The sequence below is a fragment of the Daphnia magna genome, linkage group LG10 (assembly GCF_020631705.1).
Source record: "Daphnia magna isolate NIES linkage group LG10, ASM2063170v1.1, whole genome shotgun sequence".
Lineage (NCBI taxonomy): Eukaryota > Metazoa > Arthropoda > Branchiopoda > Diplostraca > Daphniidae > Daphnia > Daphnia magna.
In genome coordinates, this window is record NC_059191.1 from 5614701 (window position 1) to 5631253 (window position 16553).

Sequence of the window (16553 nt, forward strand, 5' to 3'; positions counted from 1 at the left end):
ACCAGCAAGTTAGAAACCGTGTCCCGTTACGTCCCAGAAACGCCGTAAAAGAAGATAAAAACAAACACATATTTATATTTAAAATCCCTTTTTTTTTTATTCTCTTTCTTTTTCTTTTTTCTTTTTTCTTTTCTTTCTTTTTTTTTTTTTTTGTTTTTTTTTCAAAAGAGACTTTTAGAGAAAGGAAGAGATATAATACACCGCCGCCATGCCCCGCCACTGTATAATAATTGCGCTGTTGTCGCCGAGCAGGTTTTCTTCGCAGTCTCGGTAGAACCACGGCGGACGCATGGTGTCTGTTGCCCGCCTCTCGCAAACATTCCCTGTCCCCATTTTTTTTGTTTTGTTTTGTTTGGAAATCGTCGCAATAAGTGAAAAGAGTGCATCTTGTGACGCAGTTTGATGGAAGAGGATCTTTAAACGTAATTTCACCATAAATGTTGAAGCAGCATCACAGCAGAAAGAACACCTTCTGCTGTTGTCCGTTACCATCGCGAACGCTTGTACGTTGGCTGGCCACAAGCTTCATCGGTGGAGCGGTCATCGTCCTCTACCTCTTACCTGCCTACCGCGACCAACATCGACTACAGCACCACCGTCGACAAGTATACATTTCTATTTTGTCCTTGTTCCCCATTTTTAGTGTTCGTTTATTCCAACTTTCGCCGTTGAAATGTGACGTCACGTATTGACTGTTTAGAAACGCTGTCCCTTTGATCCGTAACATATCGCACACGCGACCCGTAAAGATCTTTTTTTGTTGTCTGCGGGACGGCACACACATCCGTGACTATTGAATTGCGTGCAATATCGTTGCCATGGGAAACGACCAACAAGAACCTGCCGCATCAGCCACCGTGTATTTCATAGCGGAAGTGGTTTAGTAAAAGGACGGGAATAATAACTTCTAAAAAATGGGACCCTTTTATTCGAGCTTTTTTAAAAATGAAGAATAGATCCTCGAACATCTATCTCTCTGATGAAAAATCAACAATGCCAACAAGTTGGAGGGTAAGGGAGAAAAGACTGTGTTTATGTGTAGCATCTAGTTACTGTTCAAGCTCAGCAGACCGTGTTTCTTGTGTGCCGTCACGTGTTATATTATCCAGAGAGAGGAAACATCAGTCAAGAGACGAATGAAAACCTTCTTGGCCCATTATGAAAATTTCTTTTTGCGGAAGAGAAAAATGCTGCTGTCTCGCTTCATACTGCACATAATCGCCCTGCTATGAAAAGGCGACGGCTTGTTTCCTTGTCCCTATATTTCATGCAGCAAAACTCTTTCTCTCTCCCATCCGAGCTCCCATCATCGGGCTGTCAACACCATGCGCTTGCATCGTTATATGAAAATCACTCTGTTGACTTTTGCCTGACTTTCCCCGTCGACATGACCTAATATCAAGCCCGTAATGCCCGAGATTCAACATGCCGGGCACGTTTTCTCCCCTTTTTTTGTTTTTGTTTTTATTTTTCTTTCCCTCTTGTTTGCGAGGAAAGTCACGCTGATGGGCTAATTTTATGTTTCCGCTCCCGCGTTTGGTGTACACAGCGCGAGGATCGATCCTAGTCCTTATTTTCAGGATTACTCAGTTCATCCGCGGAAGGCTTGTTCACCCCTTAACATCTTTTGCCCTCCATGATTGCTGTTCTAGCCGTTCTAGCCGTTCTAGCTGGATTTCAAATCTTTTTCTTGTTTTTTACTCACACAATCCATCAGGCAGCGGTAGAGCTGCTTTATCCGATATGCGCTGCAGGGCATTTCGCGCAAATGTACATAATAGAATGGTGTTTCAGTTTTCTTTTTTAGTCTCGCTCAATAGATCCGCCTCAAAGCTTAATACGGAGAAAGATAGATGTATGGGCTGCCTGCTAGTCTAAGATGGCTCTGATGTTGGAATGTTGGAAGAAGAGATCTATAATGCCTGTCGGATGTGTTCCATGATTCTTTTTTGGGTGGATGGCAGAGAGTGCATCCATTAGCTAGACACAGTGTTTTGTAATGGATGAAACTAAAGTTTCCTCTCGTTTATTTCACACAATGCACAGTCAACTCGCTATGTGCGTTCGACTGAAATGAAAAATAATCCAACAACGATTGGTCGATATCGCTTTCAGGTTCCATCCATCGACGGAATTTCATCGTTGACTCAAGTGCTGCTACTGCCAGATCCGTACGGCGGCCAACAACAACAAATCATTATTCTCTACTGGACCAAATATTTTGACTTGAACGATTTCGATGTCGGGACGGGCAGGACGCCTTTTCTGAGAGCCCGGTGCTCTTCCGCCGCTTTTGATGGCCAGCAGATGAGAGCCGGCTGCTGTTGTCTGACTACGACGGACCGTGGCTTGTTGAACCGCAGCCATGCCGTCATTTTCCACGCCCGTGACCTCGATCCTGACGACTTACCTCCACCCGGATGGAGGCATCCACGCCAGAACTTTATCTTCTTCAATTACGAATCACCAGTGCATACTGATCTGGCCAAGCTGAGACTGTATTTTAATAATTACTTTAACAGAACAATGACTTATCGGCGTGACTCGGATATTGTCAGCCTTCATCCTTACGGTCGCATCCAGTGCCGGAGCGCGACATCCAGCAGCCATTGTTTAGATTTCCCACTTTCTTCTTCTTCCGTTGCCGCCAGAAACGGAAGCTACGTTCAGGACGCTTCCCATTCCGCAGTTCCGGTTCGAATGGATCTGACGCGAAAGAAACGAACAGCAGCCTGGTTCGTTTCAAATTGCCTGACAGACAGCCGCCGTGAATCGCTGGTCCACAACCTGTCGCTTTTCATTCCAGTCGACATTTACGGAGACTGTCAGGGAGGACGTCCGTGCCGCAATCGACCCGAATGTGACCGCATGCTCAGTCGCTATTATCGATTCTATCTCAGTTTTGAGAACTCTTTGTGTCCGGATTACGTTACGGAGAAACTGTATCGAGCCCTAGAACATGACACGGTGCCAGTAGTTTTTGGCGGAGCTGACTATTCCCTTTACCTTCCAGCTGGATCGTATGTGGACGCCAGGGATTTCGATAGCCCACAGAGTCTGGCCGAGCATCTCAAGAAACTGATGGTCGACGACCAACTTTATTTGAGTCACTTTACTTGGAGGAGGCATTACGTAGTGGATCCAGCGCCTTTGGATGGATGGTGTCAGTTGTGCAGATTGCTGAGCGATCCCAACACAAGGCCGAAGACTTATCCTGACATTGCCGCCTGGTGGGCTGGACGGAGTAGCAATCAATCCTGTTTTCCACCTCCAGTATCGCTCGTTTCCCTGGAGCCGACGGATGAACCCACGAGAGACTCTTATTCAGCAGACTACGTCCGTAAACTAGTCAACAAACTACGCGAGATTGTCGTCTAGGGGATGGAGAGAGGAGATACTATCATTGATCATTACTGAAATACACATACTTTTGTGAAAGTTTCAATACAAATTGTGCATAACGTAATTTATGGATAACATTTTTCGGTTTCCTATGTTGTATACTTTGAACAATTACATCAAATACAAACATTTATGTCGCGGTTGCCAACTTTTTATCAACGACCTACTTTTATCTACCAAATATTCGTATGCTCTTAAAAATGATGGAAATGACGATGATCTTATGAACGTTGTTATTGGCCTTTTTTCCCCTATTTGGTTACTTACGCTGGAATTTTTTCAAGCATTCCTAAAACTTCTGTCTCTTACATCGTATTCCATCTTGCCCGCTAGATGGCAGTTCTGGTAGTCAATAATACAGTGTAAATTTGCATACCAGTCCCTCAGTCGACGTGGCTCGTTGTTTCCAATACCATCCGATGTTCATATGACGATATGACAGAAGAGGAAACAACTTAATATCCCATCCTTGAAATGAGATCGTATCACGCTCCATAGCTCTTCCTCGTCTTTTATAGCTCAACATGTATTGAGTCGAATGCAGTCCTTTTGTGATTATGTGCAGAGATATGATTTCAATATTTTTGAAGTTCCCTGTTAACGATAGAATATAACGTCGAAACGGAAACCACAGCTTTATGGGAATAGGTAAAGTGAAGCGGTTCTTATCTTCGAAGTAAATATCGCTATGTTATTGCATTTGTAATACTTGTTTTAGTTGGAAGCATGATATTGTGTCTGATATTTCAACAATAATCTCGCAAGAACCAAGAGTTTGCACTACAATTGTGTTCTGGAGACTCCTTGACAGTTTGGAATAATAAGTAATTCTTTTGTTCAGACACTTTATCTTGCAGCTGGTGGCAATTTTTTGTCTTGTTCTAGGTGGCAATCCAGTAAAATGGTCCTGAGAAATGATGATGTCTGTCCCCAGTTGGAAACCGACGCAAATGGCATTGACATGGAAAGTGAATCAGCTCATGGAAGCAGCTCACAAGTCAGGCAATGGATAAGAGATTCATGTACAACTGGATTATTAAAAAGGCGGCTGCCATTTCTGCAATGGGCACCAACATACACATTTCGTTCCATCTTCCATGATTGCATAGCTGGTTTCACTGTTGCACTTACAGCTATTCCTCAAGGAATTGCATATGGGGCAGTAGCAGGACTTCCTGTTGAAGTACTTAACCTGAGATATACATGTTTTTTACAATAAACTCATTATCTGTTTTTGGCACAGTATGGATTGTATACCGCATTTGCTGGCCCTTTTGTCTACGCATTACTTGGTTCAGTGAGGCAAATCACTGTTGGTCCGACAGCAGTTATGGCTATTATGACACATGAATACGCAGTAAAAGGAGGCGCACCCTACGCAATCGTATTGTCTTTTCTAGCTGGTTGCATTGAGCTGATGGCCGGTCTTCTGAACTTGGGTAAAAAAGAAAAATACTAGTTTGGATTCATTCTTTAATCACCTTTTTAAAATGAAATTGCATCTTAGGTTGGATTATGGAATTCATATCTGGGCCTGTTATATCAGGTTTTTGCTCCGCTGCAGCTGTCACTGTCATAACCGCACAATTCAAAACTCTTTTGGGTCTTAAATTTCCCGGTTCATCTTTCGCCAAAGTTTTCTCAGGCATTTTCACTAACTGGAAGGATATCAGTTTGTGGGATACAGTCCTCGGTTTTTCTTTTATATTTTTTCTCCTGCTTCTCAAGGTACTATTCACAATGTGCGTTCTCTAGTTTTACTGGACTGACAGTCTTTTGTAGAGTTTGACTGACATGAGAAAAACTTGTACCACCTGGAGCTGCCTTCGTAACCGTCATGTCAGCAAAGTGATGTGGTTTGTTTCAACATGTCGCAATGCTCTAGCTGTTGTCCTTGGTTGCGTTATTGCATATTCTTTCGAGCTCTATGGATATCACCCTTTCAATCTCACCGGTTGTGACCGATTTGACTTTGAGTGTGTGTAACGGGCTAACAATCTTAGTTGTTAAATTTTTTTTTCTAGGTGAAATCAAATCAGGAGTACCGTCATTTCATTTGCCACCATTTAGCTTCGAACGTCCCATATCAAATTCCTCTCTTTCCAACTCAACGGATCCTGGTTTCGAATTGGTGACATTTGAAACTATCGTGTCCGACTTGGGCATGGGTCTAGTCATGGTTCCAATGATAGCCATTCTGGAACAAGTGGCGATCGCCAAAGCTTTCTGTAATTATTTTCTCCTCCTCCTAAAGTGCTTCCATTTGACTGGTTCATGTTTCTTGTTGATTCACTTGGCCCATAGCTAATGGCGGAAAAACAGACTCAACTCAAGAGATGATTGCGGTCGGTGCTGGATCGATTTTTTGCTCCTTTTTTGGATGTTTGCCATTGACAGCTTCCTTCTCTCGCAGTTCTGTCATGTCTGCTAGTGGAGGGAAAACTCAATTTGCCAATTTCTTCAACGGTGAGACTGAAATACCGCATTCAGTTTCGTTATTTCAAATTTCGAGCTTTTCTTTTGCACTGTGCAGGCTTTGTGATATTGATCGCCCTGAGCCTTTTGATGCCAACTTTTTATTACATTCCAAAATCCATTCTGGGTGCTGTCATTATAGTCGCTGTCTACTCCATGGTAGAGTTGGATGAAATTCTTCCCATGTGGAGAGGAAGAAGTATGTCTTTTATTTTATTTGCATGCTATTTCTAAGACCTCCCACAACGTTTCATATGCTATTTTTTGTCTTAGGAATTGAGTTGATACCTTTCGGAACGACCTTCTTCTTCTGTTTGCTTATCAACATCGAATACGGCATTCTGATTGGGGCGTTAGTCCATTTGTTGTTGCTGGCACATGAAGCTACTCGGACGAAATCCAGTTATGTTAGATATAAGGTTAGAAATTTTAAATATGTTGCATTTCTTTATTGAACTCCTGACATTCCGTTGTATTTCTTGAAACAGAAACAAGGTGTAGGGGAGCGTATCATTCTCAGGGCGGACCGCAATCTCTATTTTCCTTCTGTGGAGCGATTTCGCCAAGCACTGGGTAAGATATCCAGTGAAAGAATTGACGATGCTACACCAAAGACTATAATTATCGACATGAGCCGCGTCAGCGAAATCGACCACACGTCACTTAAGGTAAATTAAATTTCCACAAAAGATAAAATTTCCGTTCTCATGAGTGTTAAACAAATCTTTGTCTTTGTCAGATGCTGAAGGCAATGCTGTCCTCCTGGGAAAAAGGAGGCGAGAAATATTCTTTCGTCAATGTTAGTGTGAACCTCGAGAAAAATATGCTTTCCGTCTTACCAGCTGGAATCAACATTTTACATGCCCCGACGGATACCGACACTGGTGACAGCGAAGACATGGAAGAGGCTGGAGCGTTACTCGCAGTTTCGATCACCGGCAAAGACACGCAGCACGTCTAGAATTGTACTGACAGGTCTATCTTTATAGCAACATACTCTTGTCGATTCCAAAAAGATATTCTTGAGGGAGATATTTAGACACGGAATTTGACTGCGTGTTAAACTGTAATCCAGCAAAAACAACCGATAGGAAGCTTCCTGTTAAATGCAATGACAGTAGGGATCAAGTTGATAACGAGTCGAATACTCGCTAGCCAAACCACATGGAGCTAATGATGCACACAAAAAAAGTCGATGGTTATAAAGTTGGCTAATTTAATATTTATCAGCTTGTTGTGTTTTCCACCGTTCCCTAAAGTTATGAATCTTCCCTAACCGTTCGACCCATCTTTTCTGATTCCCTGCACACTCTTGATAGTCCTTTTTAGCACAAATTTAAATCATCACTTTTTTACGGTATAGGATTTATCTTTCTTATTTTAAGGGACGTGAAGTCTTTTCTCCTGTGCTCTGCATTGTTTGTAGTTTCACTCAAGTTATCGATCTATTTGTTTTATTTGTTTTCCAAATATTTGAGGGGGTTTGCGGGGTACTGAGTAAAATCGCTGTACTCCGGATTTATCTCGAACTCGACCCCTCTTTTGTTATGGGCAGAAATCGTTTGATTCCCATCGGTGAAATACCTTCTCTTCTATCTAAGTCTAGGGCCTTATTGTATTGAATAGGAGACTCCCTTTGTTGCCTTGATTGGGTCCATTTCCTTCCATTCTTTTATTGTGTTTGAACCTAATTTTCCATGTATAGAGGCTCCCTTTCTCTTTCAAAAGAATTGTTTAACTATAGAAAGTCTAGAAGCACACCCACAAATAACTAACTGCACGGATGCCTCAATCACTCGACGAATCTTTTATAATGATTAGTTTTATTCGATGACGTCATACGAGGTCGTTTGTGGATCAAGAAATAGAAACCGTCTCTGTTTACAAGCCAATTATCAAAGGCACCATGGAAAAGGCATATGGTTGCAAGAACAAAATCTATTTCGTAGCCTGTGCGCAGGAAATCTGCCACGTGGTACTTTATCGATGTAAAATAGATATTCCACAAATTCGATTAAAATGTCTGTGCTACGTGCGTGTTCTTTTTTCTTTCGTTGTTTACCGGCAACTTTCCTCACAAGCAGCACTCACGTTTGTTTAACATGTTTTTAGTTCAGTTTGATTAGTTTATAACTTGGAACGGTAATGGCAGAATTGAATATTACTAACCCAGCTTGCCATATTGACTGGTAGGTCTGTCTTTTCCATAGTGAACAATCAAGGCTGACTGTCTCCTAAGTGTTCCTGGTCGGTGAATCGTAGCGTATCCGCGGTCGTCACCAGCGGGAGTCTCGTCCAATGAATAGAAACTTTGCCGTCCGATTTGACGAAGTAGTTCAGCCCGCATTCCTTGTGCATCGTTGCTGTTTTCATTATTATTGTTGTGGTTGCTAACATCGGGAGAAGTCCGATTAGAATATCCGTACCTTCAAAATGAAATGGAAATCAAAGGAGAATGAGTTTAATGAAAAGTTTTTGTTTTACAAATAAGTATGTAAATAAAAATAAAGTAAGTTGACTTATGGCACTTTTTTTTTGTGTACTTAATTTCTTTAAAAATACTTATTTAAAAACTGTACTATTTTTTTAAGTATGTTCAATTTGATAAGTATAATTATTTTAGTTTAAGTATGGTAAGAACGAATAAAAGTATGTTATTTTCTTATTTCAGTACGCTAAAATCCCGTTATACCGTCGATATTAGACAATAGTTTGAAAATCGAAGGTTTTAAACATTCAAATAACGAAAAGGTTTTTTACGTTCAAATTTCGCAGTGTATTTTTTACGTTTTTAAATTTTCGAAACCTCATACAAATTTTCGAAGGTTGAAAACCTTCGAAATTAAATATAAAATTAAACTCGCGACGGACAAAGCCAGGATGACATAAAGCAAAATGAACTTCAAGCGATCTGCTACCGTTGTTGGTGGACCTGTAAGTAACACCAAAGAAAAAAAACTATTACGGCGGCTCACCTTGTGGCTATGAGGTAATTTACAGTAAGTCTTCTAGCGAGTTCGCAACGTGCAATTTTATTAGTAACTTACCACAAATAGGAATAGAACCTCCCCCCCACGTCCCGTTAGATTGGCAAACCGCCATTATGCCAATATTCGAAGTGGCCGTTGGGTGAAAAACATTTTCTGTTGAATTCAATTCAACAAAAATTGTTGAAATGGTTGTTGACCAATAATTTGGTCCAAACACTGTTAAATTGCAATAAACTAATGCGTTGGTCCCAACTTTGTAGCGTTCACCGACTAAAACTGTTCCGTTGAACGTGACGTTACGTAATTCTTGTTCATCATCAGCATTCAGCTTAAGCTGGAAGAGCTGGTGGACCAAGGATCCACAAGTTGCCTCTGCACAAAACCCAAAATTCATTAGGCCGCATTCGATGCTAGTATATGCTATATATTTATGTGTAATCTAAACGTGAACTAATGTCAAGAACTGACCGCATTTTAACAGACTTCCTTTCCAGCTTCGTGTTGCCGTATCGCAGACACGACGTGAATGCTCCACTTCTAAATCTGAGTTATCGATTAGTCGTTTATTAGGATCAGTACATTTATAAAAGATTTCAGTTCCAACGACGTAGGTTTGGTTATTGGTCACGTTCCTTCCATCAATTTGAACGAACATTCCGTTCGGTATTTCCGGCATGTCACAATTTCCTTTAGGGGCTGTAATCATGTGGTCTAACATGCGATTTTATAGAATAGAATTCGTAAATTTTCATCGACGAATCTTATCGTTTAAGATCCTGACCTTCATTATCCTACTAAAGTTAATTAATTTGGAGAAACTGTCAGCCTCCGTATTATTACCTGGTTCGCATCGAGGAATGACATTCCACGTTCCGTTATTGCAAATGGAGGTGAACAATCCATGAGCCGGCTGGTATGAATTAATGCAATCGAAGGTTAACTTCTCTCCGTGAGATAAAGTTGATCCAGAAGACTCGTTTCGCACGACGCCATATTCTACCACGGGTACGATGCAAGGCGCTTTAATTTTTATGAAAGAAAACATTTGATTTGCTATTAATTTGTTTTCGACGAGTGTGAACCAGTGGAACTAACATAAACATTCTGGTGGACTTTTACTCCAATTTCCGCCTTTTTCGCAAGTGGCAGAGGAAGCACCAATCAGCTTCGTGTTTTTGTTACAACGATAAAGGATTGATCTGCCTATCGATTGCCCATACAATTTGCAAACTGACTGGTTTTATGCAATTAAAAGTTCAACAAATGTTTCTTCTTACAGATTATAATGCAAATATTGACTTCAAAATCCACTGACCCACAAAAATTCAAATGCATTAGAATTTTTCTAATTTTTATTGTACCTGAAAAGCCTCCCATGGCGGCAGCCTGGGCAATCAGCAAAGACAAGGCCAGCATCCCGACCATTTCAAGATCTAAAAAAGAAAACATGTAAAGGTAAAATTAAACACTTGAGATATAATCGTGCATACATAATAACCTAGCGTGTTTGATCACACGTATCAATTTAACCTATTTTAATTCATAGGTAAAAAATGCTTTAAAGAGACAGCGAACCAATTGGAAAACCAGTTCAGGGCTATGCCTTTCATGGGTTATCAAATGTTTTTTTCCTAGAGTTCTTTTTTTTTGTGCGTGTGTCTGTCTGTCGAGGTAGTGTGATGTGGAAGGGGGATGTTAACTGTCTTGCCAATTCATGCAATTCCATAATGGGCTTGCAAGAGTTCTTTATTTTTGTTTGCCGGCTTGCCAACTCAACCTTGACGACCGGCTTCCTACCACCATCCCCCGGATTTTCTGACGTTCGGATCGCAGAATGGTGCGAGGATCGCCTCTTAACGGTGTCGGCTGTATACCTTCCGGGTGCTCTTAATATTCTTGCAGACCGGTTGTCACGGATGCGCCCCGATGTGAGCGATTGGATGCTGGATCAGTCCGTCTTCCGTCAACTACAGACCATTTGGGACCCACAAGTGGACCTGTTTGCTGCGAATTGGAATTGACAGCTGGAGCTCTTCGCCAGCTGGCAGCACCAACCGGAGGCGATGGCCGTGGATGCATTCAGCCTGAATTGGAGCCTCTTCCTGGGATATTCCTTCCAGCCATTTTCCTTGATTCAGCGTTGCCTGAACAAGATAAGGAAGGATCGGGCAGAGATGGTTCTGATAGCCCCGATTTGGCCAGCGCAACCCTGGTACCCAGTTCTGATGAGTCTGGTGTGCGAGCCCCCTCGGATTTTACCAACATTCGACGGGATCCTGTCGGATCCGTTGGGATGTCCGCATCCGCTAGTATCCAGTCGGACGTTGTCACTAGCCGCCTGGAGATTATCCGGGAACGATATGAGGCCCAGGGCCTTTCGAAAGGAGTGGTCGAGCTTCTGTTGGGAGCAGAGAGTGATACCACAGCAGCTGCATACCTGAGCGCCTGGAACGGTTGGCGTACTTGGTGTCTTCGCCAGAGTCAAGATCCCCTGTCTCCTGGTTTGAATAAGGTATTAGATTTCCTAGCGGGGTTATGTAACGAAGGAAAGGCCTACAGGTCGATAAACGTTTATCGCTCGATGTTGAGCTCGACTTTGAAGGCCATTGATGGCTTTGATGTAGGGAAGCACCCGATGGTGATGAAAGTCATGCAGGGTATTTATAATGTTAGACCCCCAGCTCCTAAGTACAGTAATTTTTGGGACGTAAACGAAATTTTAAAATTTTTGGATTGGCAGGCAAATTCAGAAACACTCTTTGCCAAGTTATCAAGTAAGACGGTAATGTTATTGGCCCTGACTTTCCTGTGCAGAGTGTCGGAACTGGCGTCAATATCACGTGACTCGATTGCATTCAGTTCCCAGGGAGTAAAATTGAGCCTAACGCGTCCCAGAAAGGCCCAACGCCAGGCGGCCCTAAAGGTGTTCAGCTTGAGAAGGCTGGACCCACCCATTTTTACTTGCCCGGTGGTCTGTCTGGAGGCTTACGTCAAAGCGTCGGATGTATTTAGGAAGAACGACCAGAGTCTTTTATTCCTAGCCACCAGGTCCCCCTTCAGATCAGTGGGAGCGTCAACTATTGGTCGATGGATTAAGACCTTGTTGGCGGAAGCCGGAGTGGATACTTCTGTATATTCAGCGCATTCGACGAGAGGAGCTTCAGCATCCAGAGCTGCCAGTGCTGGAGTATCAGTCGAAAATATCCTTCGGAGCGGAGGTTGGGCATCGGAATCAGTTTTTGTTAGACACTACAGACGCGAGGTTGATTCAGGGAGAGAGTTTGCGACCGCAGTGTTGCAAACAGCTTGAGTTGTTGAGTATGCTTTAAAGTCACAAGGTTTTAGGTGAGCGAATTTTCATACAATTTTAAAATTGCTCGAAGTCGCGTAGCGACTGAAGAGCAGTTGAGATTGTATGGAAAGTTAAAGCGAAACCTTAAACCTTGGTGAAAAATATCCCACCCTCCAGTCCCAAAATTAATTCTCTGGTGTATTTTTATTTTCAGAGGACGAGGCGGATCCTTCGCGAACGGCGGTCGCCGCGGTTCATAGGATTCCTCGCGTTTTTCGTCTGGGATTTAATGTGGCTCAATTTTTTGTTGTTGTTATGTTATGCTTCTAAAGGTCTGAGGGGTAAGACCGTTAGGGGGCCAGAAGAAAACTCACTTTGAAAGACAGCTAATAAACGGGTCAACACAAGGTTTAAGGTTTCGCTTTAACTTTCCATACCAATCTCTCCTTCTTCAGTCGCTACGCGACTTCGAGCAATTTTCCAATTGTAGTGCAATACAGCGCCGGTCCAGTTATAGAACCGCCTAGCTATGGAACCGGCTCGGTTATCGAACCGATTTTTCTTTGCCGTGTTTCAGCGCCACCGTTTGCCGTATTATGAACTATATCGATTTTCTATGGCGGGAATGAATGGGTTTTGCCTTTTAAAACATGCAAAAAAATATTACTGTAATGGGTTTTATCTTTTTAGGCAATGTTGTACATCGGTTCAATGACCCAACTAATAATAATAGGCGTTAAAGTTATTCATACCAAATACAATAATAATAGTGCGGTAAAGTTATTCATACCAAATACAATAGAATACAATAGCTTCCACTATTCATTCTTATCTTCTAGGACCTTGTTCCATTCAAGTCCTTCTAATTTAGTAACTCTAATTTCTTTTTCCTTCTGGTATGACAACAGTTCTTCTAGTTCACCAAACCACTTCCTCTGTGGATGGTCCCCCACCAATAAAGATACACTAGTATCTCACCATTCATAGCCATAGACTATATTACACATATATTAAAAATCTTTTTAAGTTAGCCATAGCAGCGGTTCGAACACGGGACTCTAGATCCATAGCGAACAGCATTACCACTCTGCTATGTGCCCTTACATTCTAAGACCGTCAAAGTTTGAGGGATGAAAGAACCGACGATAGGTGGCACTAAGATCGGGTGCTTGGTTATAGAACCATTCAGTTATAGAACCGCGCACAGGCCGGTTCTATAACTGGACCGGCACTGTACATCCCGAGAGGGGGGGAGGACTCTTGAGTGATTCAGTTCTGTCATGTTATCGTTTGATTATGGGCGGGTCCCAACACTGAGTGACCTTCTTCTTTCTTTTGCTCTTTAGGCGGGTAGCGGTGGTGATTTCAGAAACTTACCATCTAAGCAGATTTCGGCGCTCAGAGCGACGAGCGAAGTCGCTCAAACTGGAAAAACGTGAGCGGGAGCGCGAGCGAAGACCTCCTGAGCGGAAGCTCAATGACTGCAACGCCATCTAGCGGTCAATATTTAAAACTAATTGGATGACGGAATATTTCCAAATGCATACTCTCACTCAGACGACGCTTCAATACTGGGCTCAGCAATTCAGCATCAGCAGTCACTAATCATATTTATCATCTCGTTCTGTGCTTGTGCCAATCAAGTAATTCAGAAGCAGCCCAAACAGGCATTTTATTTATCCGTGGCCTCCAATCAGAGAAGTAACAAGACAGGTGAAAGAGATTTTAATGAAATTGAAACAAACTGTAATTCTCAATCATCTGATCACTCTGATGTCTCTCACACGTTGTAAGTAACAAAATAACGTTGGTTTTAATATTTATGTACTGTCAGTTAAAGGACAGCACTTTTGACAAATTAGTTTTTTTGAAAAAAAAACCGGGAATTCCAGTAAGAACCCCTAGGATTCATCTTCTAAGTAAGTTGTAATGCAGTTGTAATGCCAAAATGAAGACGGAAATATACAGATTTCATATTGCATTTTTTGTACGTGAGCGAAGAGCGCGAGCGCGAGCGAGAGCGCACTCACTTTTTTTTTTTTTGCGAGCGAGAGCTGAGCTACGCTCACTTTTCAGCACTGAGCGGAAAGCTCTGAGCGCGCTCTCAAATCAGTGAGCTACTCCCAACTCTGCATCTAAGGAAGAAGCTGAAAAAAGCGAAAGAAAGAGTGGAGATGGTTGCTGCGTGCTGCTGACCCACACCCTTCTAGCCTCGACAGCATAAGCTAACAACACGTACAGTATGATGCACAAAAAGGTGAACACCGATTTTTTTTTTAAAGCCATCTATGGGTAGGTAATATTAACTGTATACTTTTTTTCAATAGAGGAAGGGTGGATTTGGCGGAAAACCACCATAAGCGGAGGCTGGGTAGTTTAAGTGTAGACACCTCTCTGTAATGCTTCTGGCGATAGGAATAACTGTCTGGAAAAAAGTGTGTGTTGTATTTTTCTTAGACACCCGAACCCTTCCCCCAGGCGAAGAAGAAAATTTATAGAATTATCTAACAATCACGATGTCAAACTCTTTCACCCGTCATTGTAATGATTACACCAAACAAGCACGTATGAAAACATTCAAATAAAAATGCATAATCATATGTTATTATAAAAATATTATTAGTGATCGATACTAATATATTTTATGTCATAAAACACAGGAAAAAAGGTTGTCTTGTACGGGGCTTGAACCGCCGCAATCCGTGCATGAAGCCAATGCTATACCATCAAGCCATAATAACTTAAAGACTCTTTCGGATATCTATATATCGTGTTATTTCAAATTTTATAACTGATATCTGGTATGAATATATAGAATTGCGCGGCATGCTTGGGAAATGGAAAAATAAATTTTTTTTTTTTTTTTTTTAAGTTTGCCTTCATGAAATAACACAATATATAGATATCCGAAAAAGTAATCGTAAGTTATAATGGATTGATGGTATAGCATTGGCTTCATGCACGGATTGCGGCGGTTCAAGCCCCGTATAAGAAAGCCTTTTTTCCTGTGTTTTATGACATAAAATAGATTAGTATCGATTACTAATAATATTTTTATAACAACATATGATTATGCGTTTTTATTTGAATGTTTTCATACGTGCTTGTTTGGTGTAATCATTACAATGACGGGTGAAAGAGTTTGACATCGTGATTGTTAGATAATTCTATAAATTTTCTTCTTCGCCTGGGGGGAAGGGTTCGGGTGTCTAAGAAAAATACAACACACACTTTTTTCCAGACATTTATTCCTATCGCCAGAAGCATTACAGAGAGGTGTCTACACTTAAACTACCCAGCCTCCGCTTATGGTGGTTTTCCGCCAAATCCACCCTTCCTCTATTGAAAAAAAGTATACAGTTAATATTACCTACCCATAGATGGCTTTAAAAAAAAAATCGGTGTTCACCTTTTTGTGCATCATACTGTACACGATTGAGAGAGGAAGAAAAAAAAATAACAAGAGACCCCACGATAAACAAGCCCATCCTATTTGATCCAACCAGAGTTTCACGAACGACCCCTGTGATTTTTTCCCCCACAATTTTTCCTTTGGATCTTTACCAACTTTCGAATTTTTGGCAAATACTTTTTTGTTTCTCTTTCTTTAGAAAAAAAACAAGATTAACAGGAAGTATTTTTTTAAAAAAGGATATAAAAAAAACTCTGGTTAAAATGTGTTCCCGAACGACATTTTCGTTCAGCCAAGGTCGATGCTAATCACGCTGCTTTTCTTTTTCAACGTTTCTTTTTATTGTTATTAGGGATCAAGAAACTCTTCTGCGGTGTAATTCAACAGAGGAAGAAAACTGGATAGTAAAGAACTGATGAAAACAAAGATCTTTCTGAACAAAAGTGTCCGTCCATCAGCATTTAAACCGCCCCAGACAACCTTGAAAGGCTACCATCAGAGTGAAACCATCTGCCGGTGACTGTAACTTTTCCCCCTTTATTGGTAACTTTCCCATAAGTTAAGAAACACAATTTAATTGGAATTTTAGTTATGATAAACGGGATTTTTTTATGTGTCTGTTTAGCTCCGGGCAAAGGCATGTTGCTGTTCCCTTCAGACGAAGGGAAAAAAAATTGGATACGCGATGAAAGTGATATTTGAATTATGGATGAGCTAACATATCGTTGGCCCGCAGGTTACGTCACATATTTCTTATTCATCTAAACTTTCTTAAATCCTTTCTAAACTAATTGGTTTCTTTTAACGCTGTACGACGACCACAGAAATGACATTAGAAATAATTGCAAAATGAGAGTGTTTATCCAGTTGGAAACACTTAAGCTTGTACCTGTTGTGTTGTTAATGCGGTGGAGAGATAGGAAGTGCCTTTTCGTTGCCGAGTTGCGTCGAGAGGAGAGGAGGAATGGTACACCTGAGCGTG

At 41.5% G+C, this 16553-nt stretch overlaps 3 protein-coding genes across 3 annotated transcripts; 2 read left to right on the forward strand and 1 right to left on the reverse strand.

Moving 5' to 3' along the window:
* Positions 1-244: 244 nt before the first annotated feature.
* LOC116932908 (alpha-(1,3)-fucosyltransferase C) lies at positions 245-3542 on the forward strand. Its single transcript, XM_032940826.2, has 2 exons — positions 245-605; positions 2116-3542. The coding sequence occupies exons 1-2, from the start codon at positions 438-440 to the stop codon at positions 3376-3378; spliced, it is 1431 nt and encodes a 476-aa protein (XP_032796717.2). The 5' UTR covers positions 245-437; the 3' UTR covers positions 3379-3542.
* Positions 3543-3776: 234 nt separating this feature from the next.
* On the forward strand, positions 3777-7908 carry LOC116932899 (sodium-independent sulfate anion transporter). Its single transcript, XM_032940815.2, has 12 exons — positions 3777-4050; positions 4121-4226; positions 4288-4585; positions 4646-4841; positions 4910-5130; positions 5185-5356; positions 5427-5630; positions 5707-5868; positions 5936-6076; positions 6151-6296; positions 6366-6545; positions 6617-7908. The coding sequence occupies exons 3-12, from the start codon at positions 4304-4306 to the stop codon at positions 6836-6838; spliced, it is 1926 nt and encodes a 641-aa protein (XP_032796706.2). The 5' UTR covers positions 3777-4050; positions 4121-4226; positions 4288-4303; the 3' UTR covers positions 6839-7908.
* A 469-nt stretch (positions 7909-8377) lies between these two features.
* Positions 8378-16553, reverse strand: LOC123476993. Its single transcript, XM_045180080.1, has 6 exons — positions 16461-16553; positions 10229-10300; positions 9708-9887; positions 9336-9578; positions 8925-9239; positions 8378-8809 (listed from the first exon to the last, which is right to left on the reverse strand). Exons 2-6 carry the CDS (start codon positions 10290-10292, stop codon positions 8685-8687), a joined length of 927 nt encoding a protein of 308 aa, XP_045036015.1. The 5' UTR covers positions 10293-10300; positions 16461-16553; the 3' UTR covers positions 8378-8684.